General features: G+C 44.9%; 3 protein-coding genes and 1 long non-coding RNA gene across 8 annotated transcripts; 1 reads left to right on the plus strand and 3 right to left on the minus strand.

Moving 5' to 3' along the window:
- Positions 1–200: 200 nt before the first annotated feature.
- LOC136966032 (guanylate-binding protein 1-like) lies at positions 201–5646 on the minus strand. 2 transcript variants are annotated; one of them, XM_067260395.1, is made up of 11 exons: positions 5520–5646; positions 4860–5059; positions 4206–4333; positions 3953–4062; positions 3348–3535; positions 2463–2705; positions 2076–2356; positions 1652–1861; positions 1416–1518; positions 1133–1326; positions 201–773 (listed from the first exon to the last, which is right to left on the minus strand). In XM_067260395.1, the coding sequence occupies exons 2-11, from the start codon at positions 5050–5052 to the stop codon at positions 642–644; spliced, it is 1782 nt and encodes a 593-aa protein (XP_067116496.1). In that variant the 5' UTR covers positions 5053–5059; positions 5520–5646; the 3' UTR covers positions 201–641. The 2 variants fall into 2 exon arrangements, with proteins under 2 accessions (XP_067116496.1, XP_067116488.1); XM_067260387.1 differs by having other exon boundaries at positions 202–773; positions 4860–5062; positions 5520–5598.
- LOC136966008 (guanylate-binding protein 1-like) lies at positions 5638–12231 on the plus strand. 4 transcript variants are annotated; one of them, XM_067260358.1, is made up of 11 exons: positions 5638–5749; positions 5916–6116; positions 6372–6499; positions 6581–6690; positions 7245–7456; positions 8010–8252; positions 8412–8692; positions 8803–9015; positions 9199–9301; positions 11087–11211; positions 11464–12231. In XM_067260358.1, the coding sequence occupies exons 2-11, from the start codon at positions 5945–5947 to the stop codon at positions 11884–11886; spliced, it is 2010 nt and encodes a 669-aa protein (XP_067116459.1). In that variant the 5' UTR covers positions 5638–5749; positions 5916–5944; the 3' UTR covers positions 11887–12231. The 4 variants fall into 4 exon arrangements, with proteins under 4 accessions (XP_067116459.1, XP_067116468.1, XP_067116451.1 ...); XM_067260367.1 differs by having other exon boundaries at positions 5718–5749; positions 6003–6116; XM_067260350.1 differs by lacking the exon at positions 5638–5749 and having other exon boundaries at positions 5786–6116.
- On the minus strand, positions 12229–14669 carry LOC136966070 (uncharacterized). Its single transcript, XR_010879357.1, has 2 exons — positions 13096–14669; positions 12229–12991 (listed from the first exon to the last, which is right to left on the minus strand). It is a non-coding gene; the product is annotated as an uncharacterized lncRNA (long non-coding RNA).
- A 234-nt stretch (positions 14670–14903) lies between these two features.
- wdfy2 (WD repeat and FYVE domain containing 2) lies at positions 14904–24421 on the minus strand. Its single transcript, XM_067260428.1, has 12 exons — positions 24207–24421; positions 23248–23315; positions 22232–22305; positions 21399–21453; positions 21053–21203; positions 19477–19589; positions 17655–17781; positions 17387–17492; positions 16300–16401; positions 15857–15987; positions 15335–15443; positions 14904–15038 (listed from the first exon to the last, which is right to left on the minus strand). The coding sequence occupies exons 1-12, from the start codon at positions 24341–24343 to the stop codon at positions 15009–15011; spliced, it is 1203 nt and encodes a 400-aa protein (XP_067116529.1). The 5' UTR covers positions 24344–24421; the 3' UTR covers positions 14904–15008.
- Between the last annotated feature and the right edge of the window lie 623 nt (positions 24422–25044).

Below are 25044 nucleotides of genomic sequence, written 5' to 3' on the forward strand. Positions count from 1 at the left end.
TTCCGATTGCAACATCCGGGATACCAAGGAGAGGTAAAGCAATCGAGCCTTAATGCAATCGAACCATCTCACTTCTCCGAGAAGGGTCCAACTGCAGACCTCTCTCCTCAGGCCCCTCTCATCCAGGTGTAGCTGTGTAACAGTCATACAACCTGGGGTATTTTTTTTATGGAATGTTAATTTTACTGTTAAAATTTGAGTGACCCAAATTTCTGTTTATTTGATATAGCACAAGCCAAACATTGCTACTGTTTCTTGAAAGTATTCGCTTTCATAAGCAAAGAAATGAAATGTAATGAAAACGCAAGTATCACAAACCAAGTAATTTGTGATAATATCAATGGTAGGAGAAAGATACCAATTCCAAGAATAAGCCAAAGGAAATCCCTCCTCATACATGTGTGTGTGGTCTGCATGCACTGACATATGAAAGGTAAACTATTTTAACACTCACACCATCACACAAAACTATATTTCATATCTTATCTTACATGTTCCTAAATTTGAGCACTGATAGTCTTTATTGGCTTGAGGTCTTACATGCAAACTGTAACTGAATAAAAACAGCTAAAAAATGACTGAATGTAACTGAGGATTGTGGGTAATGAAAGAAAGAAGCTAAACTGCTCCTGGTTTGAAGCTTATTGTAAAATGCAGCCTCCAGAACTACGCTTATTTTCTGCTCTTCTCTGGTCCTCTTGGATTTGATTGATCTGTCCCTGCAGCCTGGATGCTCTGTCATCAAAGCCTTGCTGGAGGAGGGATTTCTGCTCCTGGAATGGAGAAAAAATAACGTTGACGAATTTACTGGGAGTCAGATGGCTGAGTGGTTAGGGAAGCGGGCTAGTAATCAGAAGGTTGCTAGTTCGATTCCCGACTATGCCAACCAAATGACGTTGTGTTCCTTGGGCAAGGCACTTCACCCTACTTGCCTCGGGGAGAATGTCCCTGTACTTACTGTAAGTCACTCTGGATTCGCTCTGATAAGAGCGTCTGCTAAATGGCTAAATGTAAATGTACTACCACTGTGAATTAAACTGTGTGTAGGTCTGAGCAGGGGCACAAGTTTGTTTTCAAATGTGGGTGATAAAGTATTATTAAACCAACGACCCTGGTTCTGGGAGTGTCTCACCGTCAGCTTGACCTGCAGAACCCTGTCGTACTCTGCAGCTGCGTTTCTCCTGTCGACCTCCATCTTCTCCATCAGCTGATCGACGTGCTGCTGGTGAGTTCTGTTCTGGTCCTCCTGCAGCCTCTTCTGAAACCGGACCTGCTCCTCCGCTGCACACCGCTCTCGTTCAGCCTGCTCCCTCCTGGCCTCTTCCGCTACACAGAGAGAGAGAAAACACAGCAGGTTACATGAAATACACTTCCTGAAATATTACGGTGCTATAGTGATAGTATACTTGTGTCACCTTTTGTCCTCTGCTCAGCTTCAGAGAGAGACTTGTCTGCTGCCAGGATAGTCTGTCCAAGGCTGGCCAGCCCATCCAGGTACACCTTGAGAACCTCCTCTGCCTGGGACACACACGCAAAGAGAGAAACAGATATGAGAGATGATAACTTTAACTACACACAAGGAAAAACCTGGTAATACTGATTTAAACTCTCATCTGAACTTATTTGAAAGCACCACTTCTCCCCGACATACCTTCACTCCTTTGCCCTCTGTTCTCCTGTATTTCTTGGTCATCATTTGGAGGTCAGTGCAGTACTTGTTGTATCCACCAGGGACAGTGTAGTCAGAGCTCCCCTTCTCCTCCAGATGGCCGAAGACATGCTTGATGATGCTTTCACACACCCTCTTGGACTCCTGGCAGTTCTCCTCACGGATCTGCCGGTACTCTGCCTCAAGCACTTCCTGAAAAACAGTCATGAGTGATAATGAGAACCAAGACAACACTGGGTTGGGTTAAAGCCCAGACATGCGTTAGTAATGCTACATTTGTACAGGGACATACTAAAATTATGTTTCAAAAAAAGTAAAATTAATTGGTATATTTTATTTTAAAACTTCCGGCCTATTGTGAGAGAAAAAAAGATAGGAAAATATGATTATTTTTAGATGCACAAACCGCGAGCTTTTTCTGGTATTTCTGGTCCTCGTCCTTAAAGGTACTTTTCATGAAGATGGCCACAGCCTCCTTCTCTATCTGGGCGTGGATATCAGACAGCTCCTCCAGGGTCTCGGTGGGGAAAGCCACCCATGATGCCATGTTCTGCTGGTAGAACACCCTGGCACGCTCAACAGCACAGGAGTTCTCAATCTCTGACAGCGCCAGCACTGCGTTGTCCAGGCAGGGGATCTGCCCGCTGCGGATGGCAGCAACGTACGTCTCTGCCAGGTTACCCAACACTGCGGTAGAGACATAGACACATAAAGATCTGGTTGTCATATAATCAATAAGGTTGCAACATGAAATATGATACTGGATAGAAGTTAAGTTTTCGGTAATACTCACATCTGCCAGTTACCAACAAGCCACCTTTCAAGGTCTTAGTTTTGGCGTTGGTGAAGATGTGGGTACAGAAGCTCTTGGACTGCTGGACAAAGTCTGGCTCTAAGTCATCATCGGTCAGATCCTCCATGCGTCTCATCTTCTCCCCGTTGGCCGGACGCTCAAACACAAAACACCAGCGAGGGGAGAAGTAGTTCCGGAGGCAGCTGCGAGGGAGGTTGTATGCCTGAGTCTTCTGACTCGTACCTTTGAACGACAAAGACACAGTAGTGGTTAGGATTTGCCAACTATGGAAAATCCCATTCTGCTTCCTTCTTCTTACTATCACATTTACATTTAGTCATTTATCAGACGCTCTTATCCAGAGCAACTTACAGTAAGTACAGGGACATTCCCCCCGAGGCAAGTAGGGTGAAGTGCCTTGCCCAAGGACACAACTTCATAATGCACGGCCAGGAATCGAACCAACAACCTTCTGATCAATAGCCCGACTCCCTAACCGCTCAGCCATCTGACCCCCCATCTTCCACATCCTCCCTACTTGGAACTCTGGAAGGTGTATCTACCCTCACAGGTCAGAGCATGAACTGTGTGGAGACAGTGGCTACCCTCCATATTATTTACCGTGGAATCTGTGCTCATTTGGGTGTGTTGTGTTTGCATCTGAGTAACAAACACAGAAAGTTCGGAGTACAGAACTTGCGTGTGCACTTTATCTGCAGTAATGATGACAAGCAACAAGAAAAACTTGCAAGCAGAGAAACCTAACATTCTGTGGGGGTCAGAAACATTCAACAACTACTCAAGACTTATATAATATTATAAATATTCAGATGAACCCAGGCTTGATTTTTGTGGGGCAGGAGAGATGGATTAAGTTTCTCTCACCTGATTTCAGCTTGAGGGCGTTCTCCAGGTACTGATCTGCTGTGATGGCTTCTCCATCGAGCTTCAACTCCAGGGTGAAGTCACGAACTGTCCACACGAAGGAGGGAAAGAACTGCATGTATTCTGCATCATCATCCTCCTTCTGTCCAGACTTCACCTTGATGTGCTCCGTCAGTTCAGTCACATAGCTGCAGGGGGCGGTGTTGAGGACAAAATGAAACTGGAACATTCTCTCATGAGGGGTGGGTGGGTCATTGGGGCTACACACTTTTCAAGTGGCTGAAACCATAAATGTTTGTTAACTGTGCTAAACCTCAGTGTGTGTTAACTGTGCTAAACCTCAGGGTGTGTTAACTGTGCTAAACTTCAGGGTGTGTTAACTGTGCTAAACTTCAGGGTGTGTTAACTGTGCTAAACTTCAGGGTGTGTTAACTGTGCTAAACCTCAGTGTGTGTTAACTGTGCTAAACCTCAGTGTGTGTTAACTGTGCTAAACCTCAGTGTGTGTTAACTGTGCTAAACCTCAGTGTGTGTTAACTGTGCTAAACCTCAGTGTGTGTTAACTGTGCTAAACTACATGTGCTCCTCTGTAGACATGCAGGATACTGGAGTTTCTCCAAGGCGTTGTTGTCGATGGTGCCCATGCTGTTGTACACCAGAGTGCTGCTGAGGAGGACAGCAAGGGAGAAGATCCAGTTGTCGTTCTTCTCATCGCCCTGGAAACAAGAAAGAACAGTTACAGTGATATTAATTACTATGATTAAGAAAACTCAACTTTTACATGGAGTTTTATTGTAGTTCAGTATAACACAATTTGTGTAGGGATGACAAGACGAAATAGTCCATTTCCCCCCCTCACCTTCTCTACGTCCCCTAGTCCCTCTGTGTCCAGCAGCACCAGAGTGAGGTCAGCTTGTTTAGGATGAGGCACACACCACATCCAGATGCCCTTAGTCTTGGACTGTATGGTGGATCCCAGGGCAAATCCTTGAGGATGAAGCATAAAGTTCAAGTGGTTAAGTACCCTAAGGTTCATTCAACTGTACAGCCTCTCGTACATAAAACGTTCTCTCAAGGTTCAAAGTACCAGAACTACATTTTGACTACTGATGAAGTGTACTTGACAGCTGCCATGAGTATTTCACCAAGATAATATACCTTGAGGCTAATTTGTATTTTTAAATACATTTAAAAATACACAAGGGGATTTCCACTGGAATCTCTTCACCCTCCTGAAGTCACTCTGCCCTGTTCTCTTAAAGGAACATGATCACATTTTCCAACAGGCTGCATGACTTGCAGTGCATGTTTCACTTCACGAAATAAATGTCAATGTCGACACCATAAAAAAGGTAACGCATTATTAACTATCTATAATTTATATAAACTTCGACTCTGGAACTTCACTTCATCACCACAAAAAAAGTGTTTTCTTGCATGGCAGAAAAACAATATCCGTTATATTAATTTTAGGCTATAAGAAGTAGGACAAAAAGACCCTCTTTCTGCCCACCTTTGTTCTTCGCGGCTAGCTTGTTCATGAGGTAGGACTTGCCAGTGCGGTACAAGCCCACCACCGCCACCACCACCACATGCTGGTCTATCTGGTTCAGGATGTCCTGTGCAGCAGGCACCACACGCAGTCTCCCCTCTCTGTCACTCTCCACCAGGCACACCGGCTCCTTCATGTTGACTGTCCCAGACATGACGGCTCTGCTGAGAGAGACACGGACAAAAAAACGGATCGTGTCGGTTCTGTCAGTTTATTCCAGGCCCAGGCCCCGGTTACCATTCCGTTTCTTCACCCCTTCCTCCCTCCCGTTAACTCAACCAGTGTGCGAATTACGGCGCCCGGGGCGCCACCGCTTGTCCCTGTCTGCCGGCAGATTGACAGTCTTCTCTTGCGCCAATAAAAGCTCAGCACACAATCAGACTCACGTGTGTGTCGTGCGTTTGGGTCTCCCAGTTAAGACTTATCGCTATTTGTTGAGTTCATGTCAAATATAGAAAAAGTTAGATCAACAACGGTGCACAACGCGACCTTCCACATAATACCATCATGTTTTCGGAATATCAGTTGAATGTCGAGCGTTGAAACTAACATTTACCTCGGTCAATAACAGTCCCAACTATTAGGAAACTAATACGATAAAAGCTATGCTACAGTACCTACCTTTTCACCGACTTCAAATCCAATAGTTTTGGATGGTTTGCAACAAAACGACGTTGCTGTTGTAGAAAAATTGTGATTGAGACCTAATAGTGAAACTGAAAGTGTTCCGCACGTAATCACATCTTGTATGCAGTCGTTTTTCTGCAGCTCTACAGACGGAAACCTCTTTATTACGCTCTGAATTGAAGTTGCCTACAGTCAGATAAGACACGCAGGCTACCGAGTTTTGGGTAAGTTCAGTAGGGACAGGCTACATTCATGAGAGGAATTGCGTTGATACGCCTAGTAGACATTGAATTCATTTGTTCTTATTATTAGGCCATTATTATTATTCAAAGGCATACACGTTTTTATACAAGACATAGGCGTACAAGTTGAGCGCATTTATGCTTTCAGTTGTTCAGAGCCAAGCCCTGCAGAAAACAATGGATTCACCAATTTGCCTCATCGAAAACGTGGATGGTGTACTTCGACCTGTCCCAGATGCCATCGACCACCTTATGAAGATCCGTCAGCGAGTCGTCGTAGTGTCGGTGGTCGGGTTGTACCGCACCGGCAAGTCTTACCTCATGAACAAGCTGGCTGGCAGGAAAGACGGTGAGACAATATCATTTGTAACAAACTATTAAACTGACAAAAGCCACACCTTTTGTTTTACTTTGGTATTCCATATTGTAGACCTACATTCAAACCACACAAATGTACAGGCATACTTATAATTGCTGTGTTGTAATTATATTGTATTTCCTTAATGGCACGCATACGAACAAGCGAATATGTGGCTACGTCATCCATTGCTAACTTGATTCATCCAATGCCGAAATGGAAACCTAACCCTAACCTTTCATTTAGGATTTGCTCTTGGAGACACCATACAATCCAAGACTAAGGGCATCTGGATGTGGTGTGTGCCTCATCCTAAACAAGCTGACCTCACTCTGGTGCTGCTGGACACAGAGGGACTAGGGGACGTAGAGAAGGTGGGGGGTAAATGCTGTAAAGTACACCATTTTCTAGGTTGAAAATGTGGCGCTGTAATACTGAATGCATTTTTGTCTCAGGGAGATTCGAAGAACGATGCCTGGATTTTCTCCCTGGCTATTCTGCTCAGCAGCACTCTGGTCTATAACAGTCGAGGGACCATAGACAACCAGGCTGTGGAGAACCTCCAGTATCCTTCCAGTTTATAAACATGATCTGGTCTGCTTTGGAAACGCCCTTGGGTGGTTGGTTTGATGAATATAATTTTTGTCCGTTCATTATGAAACTGAAAGAGAATTTATTACACAATGTTCTGGACAGTCTGGAATGTGCATCTGCTCACTGTGTCTCATGATGTCTGACTGAAAGTGAAACTGATGTTGGCTTTCAAAAACAAAATGGTGATTTCTCTGAAATGCTCACTGCTCTGCTGACATGGTTCAGCTCATCTGCAACCTGTAAATAATATAGAGCATGTTTTTAAAGTATAGTCATATTTACAATTACAGTTTACTCATGTAGCAAATGCTTTCATCCAAAGCAAAAGCGATAAAAGTGCATGTGGTTGTACAGTATTTCACTGGCTAGTCAAGGAACGGTCTGTATTACTGCCTACATCGCTAAGTAACCAGATCTCAGCTACAAGGCACAGTGAACAAGAAGGAATACTCAGTGCAACTATATATATATATATATACACATGTATTATTTATTTTAGAAGATGAAGTCCTTATCTAGTGCCAGATATGTGACTGAGTTGACTGAGAGAATCAAGGTGAAGTCCTCCAGCAATGCTTCATCCAGTGAGGATGAGGAGGAGGGAGTCGATGCCCAGTTCGTCCAGTTCTTTCCTAACTTTGTGTGGGCAGTGAGAGATTTCACTCTGCAACTAAGAATTGATAACAGAGATGTGACTGCAGATCAGTACCTGGAGCACTCTCTGGAACTCAAGAAAGGTATGACAATTTAGAATTGAAAAGGTACTTTAGAAACAAACATGGTTGACTAAAATGACTAAAATGACTAAAATGTAATGGTCTTTCTTAAGATAAACACTGTATTTATTTTACTGGCTTGCCTTTATTCAAATCACCATTTTGGACATCCAAAAGTAAGTAGTCTGTTGGGCTACTAATTACTCCTATTATCTACTCTATATGTGTACATGAGGCTATAAACATAACTAGATAAATAAGTTCAAAGGTCTCACTCTAATGAATTCCTTTAGCAGATGTTTGTTATCCAAGCGACTTACCTTTCGAGACTCAGCAATTTATTTATGTCCACTACAGTGTATAAAATATAGACTTAAAATAATCAAATTTAAAACTTTAGTTTTTATCACAATCTCAGGAGGCATCAAAGCATTTTATTGACGTTACTGCAAAATCGAACATCTTAAAACAATCAAAAACTTTAATCATTGTGCGTTGTGCCAACATCTTTCTGTATATTTGTTAGATCCAACTTTACCCTTTTACGAGTCAGAATGGTATAATATGCCTGCAGGTACTGACAGGAGGGTTATGAACTATAACCTCCCGCGAGCGTGCATCCGCAATTACTTCCCCACGCGCAAGTGCTTCGTGTTCCAGACCCCTGCTTCCCCTGAGAACATGGTTCGACTGGAGTCCATGGATGAGAAGGAGCTCTGCCAAGGCTTCAGGGAGACCACAGACACTTTCTGCAACTACATTTTCCAGATGAGCCGTGTGAAAACTGTCAAAGGGGGTCAAGGAGTTACTGGTAGAAGTGAGTCAGATGACATTGATATTGTTCTAACACGTGACGTCTGAAGATTCTTCAGTCAGTGTATCTTACAGTGCAAGCTTGCATTCTTAATATGGGTGGGATGTCCTGCCAGCTATACAGCACATATACTTCTTTGCATGAATTTGTCATTGCTTGCAGTGCTTGGCCACTTGGTCAAAATGTATGTGGAGACCATTGCTCGGGGCGAAGTTCCTTGTCTGGAGAACGTGGTGCTGGCCATGGCCCAGATAGAGAACCAGGCAGCGGTGGAGGAGGGGCTGAAGCTGTACCAGAGCTGCATGGAGCCGCTGAAGACCCGGTTCCCAGTGGACATGGACCAGATGTCAGATCAACACCAACGTGCTGACCAGCAGGCCACCCAAGAGTTCATGAACCGTTCCTTCAAAGACGGAAATGGGGAATTCTTGACAATGCTGGCGGTAAGAGTTTGATTGGTACACGTGACGCTCTACACAGATGACAACAGAATTGAGAATTTAACGTCATAGGAGGTAATCTGGTTTTGAAAACGTTCATACCACTCTTCCAGAATGGTATTGCAAAGAACTATGCTGAACTTCTTATCCAAAATGATGACGCCTCAGAGAAGAAGTGTCAGGATCTGCTGAGGGATCTCTCCACTCCGGTCTCACAGAAGATCCAGGAAGGGTTCTTTGCCACACCAGGTGGCTACGAGCTGTACTGTGATCTCCACGACAAATTAGTGGCACAGTATCGTTCCACACCTAACAAAGGAATCCGGGTAAGAATGCTGTCCAACTTATATATTTTAATTACTTTCATAAATGAACCCTCACACCTTCCATTGTGATATGCTTCATAGGAACTTGAGCTTATCACAGTTTATCATGGGACTGTACCACAATATTTACTCAGATTTCTAAATGATCGTTAAAGCAGCATGCTCATGTCTGGTCTCTTGCAGGCTGAGGAGGTTCTGGAGCAGTTCCTGAAGGAGAAGAGTGTTGAGTCCAACTCCATCTTACAAGCTGACCAGAAACTTACTGACAGCGAGAAGATGATCCATGGTAAGATATCTCAAGCATGTAACTGGCATGTCTGAATTTTGAAGCTGAAACTAGTTTGTCTGGAAACTCCTCCAAGCCAAACAGAAAGGTAAGATATCACAAACATCCTAACCTTAACCCCAACAGAAAGGTTATGGTACAAGAGAAAAAGTTACAATTCCTTCTTTTGAGTTTCATGGTGCACTGTTTTATTTGGCTGCAAGAAAACAGTGCAAATCATTGTGCAGACTGGCGAGACTCTTGCGTTGGTCAGATAAAGCTCTCTGAGGGGCAGGGTACGCTGTCAAGGCCCCAGGTTCCCGATACAGGCTGTCTCTCCGTGGGATGAAGGAACTAAAGGATGCTGCTAAACTGAAACATTGTGTGATGCTTACCCCAACCCTAGCTTCTGCAAGTTCAAAAATATACTCTGTCAATGCAGGTCAATTTTGGTATCAATTTTGGTATCTCAGTGACAGCGACGTATTAATTAGCCAGCTCGGGTGGCTGAGCGGTTAGGGAAGCGGGCTAGTAATCTGAAGGTTGCCAGATCGATTCCCCGGCTGTCCCAAATGACGTTGTGGCAAGGCACTTCCACCCTACTTACCTCAGGGAGAATGTCCCTGTATTTTAAATAATAGTGGATAAAGAAACTCACATGCATATGGGGGCTGCTTCAGATCTGGACCATAGATCAAATTTACTAAACATTTTGTATCTACATTTTTAACCAAGTGCCAGCTAAATTGACTGCTTGACATACATTTTTGAGTTGAAGCAAAGATGATCTATTCTTGCCTGCCACATGCCTCCCTCCCTAAGACGTTTCCTTTCTGGTGTCAACCAGAGGAGAAGAAGAGAGTGGCTGTCCTGCAGCAGGAGAGGGCGGCTGAAGAGGAGAAACGCATTGAGCTGCAGCGCACCATGGAGGACGATCGCAGGAGCCAGGAGGAGAAGATGAAGAAGATGGAGGAGAAGATGAAGGAGGAGTTTAAGCAACAGCAGGAGGAGTTTGAAAAGGCTCTGAAGGTCAAACTTCAGGAGCAGGAGGATCTGTTGCAGAAGGGCCACAAGGAGAAGGCTGATTTGATGGAGCAGGAGATTCAAGAGTTAAAGAAGAGCAATAAACCAGAAAAGTCTGGTTTCTGGGCAAATGTTATGCCGGTTGTTGATACTCTTTTAAAAGTCGGAGAAATATTCAGTCAGTATAAGATCATGAAAAGTTTTAGTAGGAAGTGACAACAATATGTATTGATTTCCACTCTGCTAAGTTAGTTTTCTGTTGGCTCAGTAGTTAGTTTTGAAAATGTAGACTCCTCTTGTCACAGTTAACAATAACAGTCCAGTTAGCAATGCAGGCCCTTTGTCAAATTTACCTTAATGTTGTCTAATATTTCTTGATGAATAAATACAATATTTAATCAATGTGCATCTGTACATATTTTTGGTATTCCGGTTTACATTTATAGACCACAGCATTACAAAAGACGAAGTTATGATGGTTCCATTTTATTAACTACTAACTAGCACTACTCTTGACGCATGACTATGTTCAGCCTCGGGTCTGCACCTCTCTGTCACCAACCGTCTCTGGAGGAGGGGATCCCTCACTGAACTGCTTCTCCCAAGCTTTCCTCCATTTCTTATCGATGAGTTTTCCTGGGAGTTTTTCCTTGTCTTCCTTGAGGGTTGAGGTTGGTTGAGGGGCAGTTCTATGAGCGTACATGTGAATCCCTCTGTGACATGTTGTGACTTGTTATAAGGGTTAGGGTTCGTACAAATACATTCGATTTTGTGTTTCCACAGAGGAGAGAGAGAAGGCGGGATTGGCTGAGCAGGAAGTGAAGGTGGAGCAGGAGAAACGCCTGCAGCTGGAGAGGGAGAGTGAGGAGAGAGAGAGGAGTTACCAGGAGAGTGTGACTCAGATGGAGGTAAGCCAACTACACCTGATTGCCTTCAGTAAACAAAACAGATTTTTACCATCATATACAATTCTACTGTACCATAGTTTTCACAAATTCACACCTCATTCATCGGCTAGCAGAAATAGAAGTTTAGGCGAAATGGTAATTCATCGATACTGAATGAGTGGAGGTAGATTTAGGCATATTAGTAGCTCAGGCTATCCCACCATAGCATTTTCACTGAACGGCTAAACGTAATGATCAACATCATACTCTCAGGCTAAAATGGAGCTGGAGGCAAATCAGATGAAGTGGGAGATGGAGCGAGCCCTGGAGAGCAAGCTGGATGAGCAGAAGAAGCTTCACGAGAGAGGCTTCTTGGAGAAGGAGACGGACATGAAGGAGGAGATCACCGCACTGAGGCAGAAGATGGAGGAGGCCAAAAGCGAGAGGGAAGATAAGGCTTCCTATCGAGAAATGATGGGAACCCTCATGCATAGTATCGGTGATGGTTTAGGTCATTACTTTAACTACAAACAGGCCCGTGAGAAACGCAAGGCAATACAGAGTAAGACTCTACTGTCCTCCCGGCCCAGAGGTGTGAAGGCTGGCGTCCCTGACACCCAGAAAGGGCTCCCTAACCCAGGGACGAGAGACCAGACACAAGCCAAGTCTGGGGGGAGCTCTGGTTCAGAGGTGTGATGTTTAGCCTGGAACTTGTCTAATAATCATAGAATCCTCAGGCAGGTTTCCTAGTACAGATGGTTATTTGGTGTTGGCAAGATTTTACACCATTTTCTATACTGATTGATTTCTTGGGTTACAAGGAAAAATATAAATAAGACGAAGGTTACTCGAGGGGCTACATATTATGAAATAATGCATGGCTCCAAATATTCAAATGAAGAATTTGCTTTTCTGATTATTGGTGGATATTGTGAGAACTTGAAATTAATTTGGTGTTTAGTTTTTGGAACTGAATGGTTTGAACTCCAGCCATATAAATTTCTTATACATTCAAAACAAATAAAACTTCATTTAATGTCAATCAAATCATTTGTTTATTCAAACAGAAACATTCAACAGCAGCAATACAGTAATGGAATGACATGGGCACATCTCTCTACTCAGAACTCCTGGCCACAACAAACTTTGTGGCCAGGAGAAGACATGCAGGGTTCAGGAATGATCTTTATTACTACAGCTTGGTACACAGTCTGTGTGTGTCCAGTTAGGAGACTCGTAGCCTCAGTATAGATTGAGCCTGGGTTTCCTTATGATAGAGCACATACAGGCTGGGCCAGCAGGCATAGTAGCAGTGACCAAGACAGTTCAAGGAGGGACAGACAAGCGACCAGACCACAAAAGGAAAATGCATGATAAACATTGTCTGATTTTAAATCATACCAGCAGTGTTCAAGAAAACATATTTGTACATCAGTGCATATTAATCTGTGTGAAGGACTTAGACTATTGTCTAATGTTAGCCGATCTTTATACTGTCAGTGTGAATATATCAGATGTCATTATTGGACCAATCTGTCCTTCATATAGGTACACCATATACTCAGTTAGGCTGAAGTTGGAATAAGGACTGTCTTAGTATCGATTGTTATAAAAAAAACATGATTGTTTTATCAACTATTAAACCAGTACAGTTTTGAGGAACTAATAGTAATACAAACATTAAACTGATAAAGATAGGGTAAAACATTTTTAAGACAAGGAAAAATGCCCCGGGCAAAATCAGGGAATGTGTGTTGAATGGCTGATGAATCAGAGTTTGAAGACACAAGCGTGCCGTTACCTGAGCAACGAACAGGGTGCCGTTACCTGAGCAACGAACAGGGTGCCGTTACCTGAGCAACGAACAGGGTGCCGTTACCTGAGCAACGAACAGGGTGCCGTTACCTGAACAACGAACAGGGTCAGTGTGGTCAGAAACAAGTTGCAGAACAGGGTCAGTGTGGTCAGAAACAAGCTGCAGAACAGGGTCAGTGTGGTCAGAAACAAGTTGCAGAACAGAAACGTCCCAACAGTGGATCTGCTGGGGGGAACCCAGGTTCCAGAAGAACAAGCTGCGTTACTTTGTCTAAACTCCAGCGCTCGAGTGATCAACAGAACATAGATTATATATTTTCCACATGGCCATTCATGAGCTTTTTTTCTTCTATGCTACAAATTCAAAGAGTATAAAATGTGTAAAACACAATTTCACTTTGATTCTCTTCTTTCCACACCCTCAATCGATGATTATCTTGATGTGTTCAGTACACAATAAATTATGATCAACCACCATACACTGAGGCTAAGATATCAGCAATAAATAAAGTTATTAAACACATTTCAGACTCCTGCTATGATATCTATACAGTACAAAGCATTTGCAAACACACGATGCAATCATAACCATTAAAAGTAAGTATGTCTACGCTGCATTTGTACACAACAAAATAAGTGTTGGACGATAAAAAGTGCATAGATATGATTTTGTCCTTTGAGAATTCAAACTGTGATAATTGACATTAAAGGACCAACGTAATTTTCCGTGTGTCCTTCGTATAGAAGTCAACAGTAAAGGAAAAGGGAGTAACCGAAATCTTTTCAAACTATGAATCAAAATAATACAAAATCTAGCTAATAATAATCCAACTTTTCCCACATGATTTGCATTCAATCAGGATTTTTTTTTTTTTTTACCAGTGTGGTTAACTGTAACCTTTATTACAGTTTCATACCACTATCTGTAAGCTGGCACTAACCCAAAAACAAACTGGATAAACACGGAGACCGCTCTCTAGTGGTTGGCGCAGAGTACAGCAGATAAACCAACCTAACATCCACACTGTAGAATAACCATTGAAGTAGATAACTATGTAAATGTCAATCCAAAATCAGAAGTATGATTTAATTCAAATATATAGTTGGAATCAATATCCACGTTTTGAAATGACTCTGTAACTAATGAGTGTTTTATCCTCTGTGGTCGTATGGGACAAAAGAGGAAAAGGCACTTCCATATGACTCTTAAATGTTTTTAAGACAAACTAGTGGTCATCAGGATATGCTAGTTTCCCTTTCATTCAGATTTTAGACATAATCAATCGAGACAAGAGATCCGAAGTGCACAACAAATGTCCAACTATTTGTTTTGATACAAATTTGATATAGAAAGGTTGGTTTACCGCGAGACACAGTAATATATGATATGCAAAATGACAAAATGAGAGAGAACAGGTGGTAAGATACTAGCAGACAATAACGGTACACATCTCACAAACCTCCCTTACCCACATCCACAGAACGGTCCATATCATGACTCTCCTGTGACGTCCAGCAGACTCCGACTCTGTTTACGTTCAGTCAGTGTTGATCAGTCGTGGTAGGGAGGCTCCTAGAGGCTAGAATAAGCTGCTCAGCTGTGTAGGTGTCCCAGCTCCTCTCTCTCTCTCTCTCTCTCTCTCTCCTCTCCTCTCTCTCTCTCTCTCTCTCTCTCTCTCTTCTCCTCTTCTCTCCTCTCTCTCCTCTCTCATCCTCTCTCTCTCTTCTCTCTCTCTCTCTCTCTCTCTCTCTCTCAATCTCTCTCTCTCTCTCTCTCTCTCTCTCTCTCTCTCTCTTCTCTCTCTCACTCTCTCTCTCTCTCTCTCTCTCTCTCTCTCTCTCTCTCTCTCTCTCTCTCTCTCTCTCTCTCTCTCTCTCTCTCTCTCCTCTCTCTCTCTCTCTCTCTCTCTCTCTCTCTCTCTCTCTCTCTCTCTCTCTCTCTCTCCTGATGAGGTGGTTCATGGTGAGCGGAAGGTTCTAGCTCCAGCCTGCCTTGTCATTTCTCAGGACACCACAGGAGTCATGTCCCACAACTGTCGAGAACAAAACACAAATATATTAAATAATATAAAAAAACATCCCCCTTTCTATGGGATGAATATCATGCCAGGATTCAAAACCGTATAAAATTGTTTTCTATGGTCAAAAAATGTCATCTGTCATCACCCACCCACACCACACCCACCCACCCACCCACACCACCACACCCACCCACCCACACCACACCCACCCACACCCACACCACACCCACACCACACCCACCCACAACACCACACCCACCCACAACACCACACCCACCCACACCCACACCCACACCACACCCACCCACCTTGATAACCCTGTCGGTCCCAGAGGTCAGCAGGCAGCCTCTGGTGGGCTCGTAGTGCAGGTAGACGATGCTGTGCTTGCTGTCATGGAATGTAGCAGTGGGCGCTCGGCTGGAGGGGAGGATGACAGTGAGCAGAGACAGGTATGCCTTACAGCAAAAGATGCTAAGTACATTTCACCTTTATATTTTATTCATTCAGCACATGCTTTTATCCAAAGTGAAGAACAAATAGTGTATGAATAAAGTACAACAGAAGATCAAGGCTGATACAGAACTGCTATAAATGGGTATAATATGGATATTGTGCTTCACCAAACATTATGGTGTGCAGTAAAAAAGCAACAGAGAATTAAAGGGGCACTTGTGACAGTTCTAAACTAGAACTATGATGACTCATCTAAACAGTCCTGTTGGCAATGTTATGGAAAGCACTTTCTCACAAAATATCGAGCATGTCAGGCAGTATTTTACACAACAGTTACCCTCTAACCAGTCTGGTATCGTACGGTAACTGTAACTTACTCCTCATCAGTGATGGACTCATAGCAGCTGTCACACACGCGCACCTCGAACTCAAAACCCATGAGAGGGATGGTGGAGCGTCTGGAGGAGCACTTCCCACACACGGCCTGCCCACACTTCCTGCAGTGGTGCTGGGGGAGGGAGACAGGAAACACTGAGGCTTCAGCTCGCAGGAGAGCAGGTACACAGTCACACACAGGCAGATGTAAACATATTCACACCTTTTTTTCTCCCATACACTCACTCTGACTGCTGCACGATAATGTAGGACTTGTACGGCGGATTGTGATTAACATAGCACAAATAGTAAATCCTTCTATTTCTCCCACAACACTCTCTGTGTTTACAGATTGTAGTTCCAGGGGGAACTTGGAGCTCCCTCTGGTGGTCAGTGTAAGAACTACAGCTCCCAGCAGGAGGTCTGGGCGGAGGTGGGGAGGTACCTGGCGAAGGCCTATTTTCTTGCTGTCCCACATCTGCTTGAAGTTCCAGAAGAACGGCTGCTCACACTTCTGACACGAGTCGCTGTCCAGCCACTCTGGAGTCTGACGGAGAGGGCAGAGGTCAGACTATTGAAGCCGTAACCTTTTGATTGGCAGCCACACTCTACCACTGAGCTACAACTGTCCACCTCCTAGAGTGTGGACATGACAAGGCATTCATATGAACATTGTGGTCTAAGAATAGGCAGATGATAATAATAAACTATGAACCAGTGACAAAGGGAAGAGAGGAGAGACACAGAGAGAGAGAGACACAGACACAGAGAGAGAGAGAGAGAGAGAGAGAGAGGAGAGAGAGAGAGAGAGAGAGAGAGAGAGGGAGGGAAAGATGAAGGGAGAGGAAGAGAGAGGGAGAGCGAGGGAGAGATGAAGAGAGAGGAAGATGAGGATAGGAGGAGGAGACACTGCAGGTTAATTAGGAGCAGTCTCTATGAAGCCACTGACTAACTGTCAGGGGAGAGAGAGGGAAGGAGAAGGTTAATATGTCACAGGCTTCACTCAGCATGCTCTTTATAGAAGAGTGAGGCTTTTGTGTGCGTGTGACTGTGTGTGACTGTGTGTGTGTGTGTGTAACTGAGTGTGTGTGACTGTGTGTCTGAGCAGGCGTTCTGTGTTTGTTCTGGTAGCTGTTCCCGTGTGTGTCCTGAGGCGATATTCCTCCTGGGGTGAAACTGTGTGTTCCTCCGTCCCAGCGCTGCTCTGGGGTGTAACGCTGCTGAACACTGCATTACACATGTGCAGACACGCACAGCATCCACTCAAGCTGCTTGTTCTTGGGAATTTTGAGACTACGGGCTAGGCAGGATGATTCTGTGTGTGTGTATGTACGTGTGAGTGTGTTGTTCTTTTGATCAGCATGAGCCTTGTATTCAACTCAACTCCCTCCCTCCCTCCCTCCCTCCCTCCCTCCCTCCCTCCCTCCCTCCCTCCCTCCCTCCCTCCCTCCCTCCCTCCCTCCCTCCCTCCCTCCCTCCCTCCCTCCCTCCCTCCCTCCCCCCCTCCCTCCCCTCCCTCCCTCCTGTCCCACCTCTTGTCGGTTAACGTCCATGTTCCAGATGACGATGCCTCCATCGGAGCTGCAGGAGATCAGCTGGCGTGTGTGTGGAGCGTAACACAACCCCTGCACCTTCTCACTGGCGTGCACACACACACACACACACACACACACACACACACACACAGGTATGAAATAACTCATACAGCCTTCTAGGGTTGCTGTCCATCAGGATCAGTATGTGTGTGTGTGTGTACACTATGTGTGATGTGTGTGTGTGTACCGTGTGTGCCAGTCTTACTGGTGGCCCTGCAGCTCGATGGCGGTGCCCTTGCGCCCCCCGATGTCCCACATAATGATGGAGTGGTCCGAGCTGCCGGAGAACAGCACCCTCTGGACCGTGTCCCAGCACAGGGCCGTCACACTGCCTGGGAGAGGAGCGCACACACACACACACACATATATATATACACACACACACACACATATATATACACACACACACACACACATATATATACACACACACACACACAGCAACAGTTAGTGAGTGCTTGCTGTTTCATGGCCTCTGTCTGGAACACAGGCCATTAAAGGAAAGGCTCAGTGATGTGTCTCAGCTGGCTGTTAGCATGGTAAACATGTGCAGCTCAGCTGATAAGAGGCCTGAAACAGTCCTGTCAGCGATGCTACAGCCACTCACTACAGCTCTCAGGAAGTAGACACACAGACAGGAAGTTGGAGGAACCAATGGACTCCTCACACAGGAAGAAGTTACATTGAAGATCAAAAACAACTTTCTTGAGGCGCCCAGGTAGCTCAGGAGAGGCCTTACAGCAGCAGCCTGGGTTTGAATCCAACCTGGGCCCTTTTCCACATGACTTCCCCTCTGTCACTCTGTCTCTCTCCCTGACTTCCCCTCTGTCACTCTGTCTCTCTCCCTGACTTCCCCTCTGTCACTCTGTCTCTCTCCCTGACTTCCCCTCTGTCACTCTGTCTCTCTCCCTGACTTCCCCTCTGTCACTCTGTCTCTCTCCCTGACTTCCCCTCTGTCACTCTGTCTCTCTCCCTGACTTCCCCTCTGTCACTCTGTCTCTCTCCCTGACTTCCCCTCTGTCACTGTCTCTCTCCCTGACTTCCCCTCTGTCACTCTGTCTCTCTCCCTGACTTCCCCTCTGTCACTCTGTCTCTCTCCCTGACTTCCCCTCTGTCACTCTGTCTCTCTCCCTGACTTCCCCTCTGTCACTCTGTCTCTCTCCCTGACTTCCCCTCTGTCACTCTGTCTCTCTCCCTGACTTCCCCTCTGTCACTCTGTCTCTCTCCCTGACTTCCCCTCTGTCACTCTGTCTCTCTCCCTGACTTCCCCTCTGTCACTCTGTCTCTCTCCCTGACTTCCCCTCTGTCACTCTGTCTCTCTCCCTGACTTCCCCTCTGTCACTCTGTCTCTCTCCCTGACTTCCCCTCTGTCACTCTGTCTCTCTCCCTGACTTCCCCTCTGTCACTCTGTCTCTCTCCCTGACTTCCCCTCTGTCACTCTGTCTCTCTCCCTGACTTCCCCTCTGTCACTCTGTCTCTCTCCCTGACTTTCCCATCACACTTAACTTACAAACTGTCCAGTAAAGCATGAAAAAGACCCCAAATATATCTTTAAAAACAACTTTATTAACTCCTCTGCCAATGCAGCCGTGCTGTCGCTAGATTATTCTCTCTACTAGGGTCATGTTCAGTTCAAACTCCTTCCTTTCTTACTTGTGTTATTGACATATCCAGCAATGTTTGGACAGGTCAATGCATGCGCTACCCTGCACTGTGCTTACCAAGCATGTCAGATCAGCTGGTTTGTAAAGAAGAAAAAAAAAGATGTTTCTAGAAATCTTGGGACAGAACCTTACACGAGAACAAAACAAAACTTGAAACCATCCATTCTGAAACATCAGCAGCAATTTATGTTTTATAGTGATCACTGTTAATAGACTGAAGCGGTGTGTGTGTGTGTGTGTGTGTGTACCTGTGTGTGTGTGTGTGTGTGTGTACCTGTGTGTGTGTGTGCGTGTGTGTATGTGTGTGTGCGTGTGTGTATGTGTGTGTGCGTGTGTGTATGTGTGTGTGTACGTGTGTCGTACCTGTGTGTCCTTTGAAGGTGGTGACCAGGCTGCAGCTGTCCTGCTCCAGCTTCAGGATGGTCACCTGACCTGACTGGTCGCCCACGAACGCATGCCTGGTCTCCACGTCAAACCTTGGGTTTAAGAGGTCAAGGAGGATGTACCACCATGGAGACGGATGGGCTCACTACCCGCTCACGAGACTACCCGCTCACGAGACTACCCGCTCACGAGACTACCCGCTCACGAGACTACCCGCTCAAGAGACTACCCGCTTCCCCTCATCAGTTATCAGAGACATCGATGTTACAGTATTTCCTCAACTTCAAACTATTTATACAATGTTTGGGAGTTCAGTCGAATGTTTCTGTGTGATTCTGGACATGAGGACAGCCAGTTCTTCATCTGACCCAGACAGGCAAGAGAGAACATGCCCTCAGGAGGAAGGCAAGAGAGAACATGCCCTCAGGAGGAAGGAAAGAGAGAACATGTCCTCAGGAGGAAGGACAGGCCCTGGACAAAGTGTCCCTCAAGGCAGAATCTCATTTTCCTTCCCTTGAAAACTCCACAGTACTAATCTAATAGTGCAGACCAAGTCAAGGCTGCGGTTGTTATTGGCAACTAAAGATACATGTTGAAATTGCATGATACAATTATTTATTTTTCCTCATTTTCAAAGACTACATTAGCAAAAAAAGATTAGACACAATTCTCATTTGTTACAATCACTGAATCAAGATTAGTAATGAACTCGTGGCTCCAATTTCACCAAATATATTCAGACAAAAGTATACTCTAAAGACATTTTTTCATCTTTGAGTTTATCATACATCTCCAGTCCTATATTACGGTTGCATTTACTTTACTTCAACATTTAACTATTTACAGCTATGTTGCTAGTGACTTGCTAGTTAATTAGGGGAAAATATAATAATATGACTCATTATATTGGGAAAAATCAATCGAGATCCCATGAATATGCATTCCGGCCCATTCATTAGCACAGCGAGGGCTTCTCTCTGCACTCTGCACCCCCCCCCCCCCCCCCCCCCCCCCCCGACAGCTCATTGGTATGGAGCAGCAGTTCAGAGTGGACTCCAGCCTTTCATGTCTCCATTAGAGAAAACACACACACAGTGCACACACACACAGTGCACACACACACAGTGCACACACAAACAGTGCACACACACACTCTGTTTCTCTGACAACCGCATGACTGACAGCTATTGTTAGCCTCTCCCCGTAACAAAAGCGACTGGGATGCTAATCTCACCGAGTCCTCACTCTGTTCTTGAGTTGGCACAAAGACGGAGACTCCCAGAGAACTGCAGGTTCTCATGACAACCTGCAGCCATACAGTGGAGGGTTCATATTATTATATGTAATTGATTTTTCATTTTTTTACTCGTTCGTTTCGCCACGGAACAAGGGCTAAGCAGACAGCGTGCTACCCTGGTGTCCTAGTTTGGTCCAGCTTGACCTGGTTGGGCTCAGCTTCAAACAGCATAGAGAGTAGTGTGTGTAGATGGGCAGGTGTGTGTGTAGAGGGGAAGGTGTGCTCGTTGGCATGTGTGTGTGTATGAGGGAAGGATACTGCAGACCAGAGACCCAGGCGGGGGTCCTGTAGCTGCCCAGTTGTTGTCCGCTCTCAGAGCAGTGCCAGGTGAAGACCTTATCCTGGCCCGTGCTCAAGACCCACTCCATCTCCAGGACAAACAGAACCACCGTCACCCGACCCTGGTGGGCTGTAGGGGGGAGACACACACACACACACACATTAATAGAAGGACAATCTCTTTGCCAAGACGGGTCACTTCTTGTGGCTGACCTCCTCAGCTTGTCCAGCGGTTTCTCAGCCCTCTCTCTCTCTCACACACACACACACACACACACACACACACACTTTCAAACCACGATCACACACACATTTCCTCTCTTACCCTGGTACGTCCTTGCTGGGGTCATCTTGTTATAGTCCTCTGATAGAACGAACTCCTGAGAGACAGGAAATTAAGGACATCAACATTTCGCTTGGTGAAATTATTCAAAATGCAGTGCCATTATATTTTTGCTACGCTTGTCTCATCCTTAAACAACTCCAAGGCAACATTTAAAAAAGTATCTGTATTTGGTGGTTGACTTGTATACTAATGACAGTACTAATGTTCTTTAAAGTTTTACATGGGTAATGTGATTCTTGTCCAGATTCAATACCCTTTGAATCTAATTCACTCAGAAAGGTACATTCAGTATCTCTGGGGTAATCCGCCCCAACAGTTTAGCCAATCATGCAAGAGATTACAGAGAGGAAACTCCTTCAGGAGTATTGATTGGTTGCGAGTGTCTGGAGGAAGCTAGACTGAGGCAGTGAAAGGAGAGCTCTTCAGAGACCAGAGAAAGTCTTAACATAATAGCTTGACTGAACACAACAGACTTGCCCACCCCCCCCCCCCATATGACCCTTGGGTTTGGGTGAGTATGTGTGTCAATATGCAGTAACCTATTGAAGATGGCAGCTTCCTTTATAATTTAATATTTTGTCAAAGACACAATACGTCCTTTTACAATTTTTGTATTTATTTTTTGTCAAGGCCATTTACATAGAAGTTAGTACTTTATGACTGGTTATGCAAAGATAATATAGACCATACAGTATGTGCAACTATTACAATACTGCTTAAGTGAAGGTCTATATTACAAGCTTAGATGTACATTGGATCTGCAGAATAGGGCGTGTTTATGGGGTCACTAGACCAGAGAGGTGTTTACTCACAGTCACGGCTCCTGTGTCCAGTCCCACCGACAGCCGCCTGGTCTCTGGGTTAAAGGACATACAGGAACAGGAGGCTGGAGGGAAGATGGAAAAAAACAGTCTGTCAATAAGACCGTGTGTGTCTGTCTACAGTGGGCACCAGTGAAGTGTGATGGGAAAGGCAGCCAGAGAGAGGGGAAGACATGCAGCACAGGGCCCAGGCCGGATTCCAACCCAGGCCACTGCGGTAAGGCCTCCGCCTACATGGAACCCAGGCCACTGCGGTAAGGCCTCCGCCTACATGGAACCCAGGCCACTGCGGTAAGGCCTCCGCCTACATGGAACCCAGGCCACTGCGGTAAGGCCTCCGCCTACATGGAACCCAGGCCACTGCGGTAAGGCCTCCGCCTACATGGAACCCAGGCCACTGCGGTAAGGCCTCCGCCTACATGGAACCCAGGCCACTGCGGTAAGGCCTCCGCCTACATGGAATGCACACTTATCCGGTGACACAATTTTTTTGTGACATATTAATGTGCCTGGACGCTCAGTCACACACACTTGTACAAGCTGAAAGACCCAGAATCAGACGGACACCCACTGTTCTGACGCCACAGCAACTGAGTCACTGTGAGCGAGAAGAGGGAAGGGAGACAGGATGAGAGGATGACAGGACTCGTCAACTGAGGGAAACGAAACTGATGAGTGTGGGGGGGGGCGGTAAGCCAGCCTGACCTCTACCAGGAACATGCATGGGCAGAGCAGGAAGGAGCTGGGAAGCTTTCACTACTGGCTACTCAGAACTCTGCTAGATCGGCACCCAACCAAGTGACATTAATTATTCATCCAACAGGTTAAAGTGAGGTGCAGTCCAGCATGCTGTTAGTCTCATTGAAAGGGGAACAGATGGTATCACAGTTTAATGAGAAAATCGATGAGCAAAATAATTACAGTAATGTTGTCTGAATAGGTTAAGTCTATAAAACTGGAGTAACTACAGTTATAATGACTGAAAATGACATGGGAAGGTGTCTTACTTGGCATTGTCTGGTACACACTAGGCCAGTACTGGCCACTGTCTCTCTTCAACCATATTCTGATAGTTCTGCGGATTCAAACAGAAGATTAGTGATAACGCCAGGAGGATGTAGAGGCAAAATGGCTGTTTTCTGCTTACTTTAACCACTAGAATATATAAGGTCTCACACATACAGTTTACATTTAAAGTACATGTTTAAGCGTTAAACATTTAGTTTCGCTGACCTAAACACAACAAATCTGCCAGTACACCCAAATACAGACACGTTTAAGGTACACTCAAAAAGTACTGAGTTGGGTACCGGTTCTTCACTTTCAGCTATGTTTTTCATTCTTTTTCGCTTGTGTGTATATAGTTAATTTGACCTGGCACATGGCTCCTAAGAAGAGTCATATGCAACTGCTTACGTCGACTCGCTGATTGTGAGTCTACAGTATAGAAATAGGAGGAGACGTTAAATGGTCCAAATGAATTACTTGGCATTTATAATAAGGGTAAATTAACAAAAAGATATCACATGTCGGCTACGATGAAATAGACCGTATGTTCGCTTGTGGGTCAAATGTTTCATGTGCCCCAGCGCACTTGAGTAGAAATTACTAGGCTCCGTGTCAGCTGACTTAGACATGAATTGCTGCTTTATTCACATAGAGGCAATTCCGCACGTTACAGAGACTACTTGACCATGTCCAGTATACTGGTATGGTGAGGTGACCAGTTAGCATGATGCGCGTAGTTCCAGGTCAAATAATTCCGTGCAAACGCGAGCAATGGCCGAAAGAACAGTTTATGGCCGGGTCAACCCACTCTCTAATCCACTTCTAAATGCGATTTTTTCTAATACAAGCATATACAACAGGCGTAACATGATTATAATTTATGTCATTTGAAAAACATGTATCGCAGCTAGCTAGCTAACGTTTATTCCCACAAAAGCTGGACAACACGCGGTTGTACCTGTCCTCCGAAACGCTGATAACCCCGTCTTCCTTCGGGATGATTACCGCTGTGCTCACTACATCTTGGAAAGCCTCGATTTTGCTCTGCAGAACAGGCTTCCGAGTCTGTGGTGTGGGGTGCATCTCTGCCGCCATAGAGACCTCCTTCGGCAGGTTTTGCTCTGGAAAACATACCACCAAAATCACATAGATGTGATGTGGTAGTTGCTTCTGCTTAGCTTAGCCGCATGTAGACAGATTCAGTATCAAGTATGTTGTGACAGCCAGGGATGTTGCTGGTCAGCTGACAGTAACGTTCACCTACAGTACGCCCACAGTATCACTCAAACATAGATATGGAAATAACTAGACTGGCAATCTGCCGGATGTTTACAGACTTTTGCGGAAGTCAAGAACTATCATTGCAAGCTTTTAGCGTTATGCCAGATCATGCAAATTATCAAATTATTCTTCAACGCTATCGCTGAAACATTTCACAGTAAAGAGATAATGTAATGACTAGCAAAAATTTAGTCTCAAACAGGTGATCATATAAACTCAAATTAGCCACCGTATCCAGTGCCTTTCACTCAGAGTGATAACTTTAGAACATAATGTTTTTCTTCAGATTTATAAACTACTCTGTTACGTTTTTCATTAACTATGTATTTTTAAATACCGTGATGAGATTGGTGTCATATAGAGCTAATACGTTTAATTGCTATACTAACTCTAAATCCATTTTCATTGCTTGATAATAAAATATATATTCGCGCATTCGTCAAAGCAGACATGCGCTTGAGAGTCGTGTGGCCAAAGTCTGATTTAAATATGGTAATAGCTAAGTTCAAACAGCC

This window comes from Osmerus mordax, chromosome 2 (assembly GCF_038355195.1).
Source record: "Osmerus mordax isolate fOsmMor3 chromosome 2, fOsmMor3.pri, whole genome shotgun sequence".
Lineage (NCBI taxonomy): Eukaryota > Metazoa > Chordata > Actinopteri > Osmeriformes > Osmeridae > Osmerus > Osmerus mordax.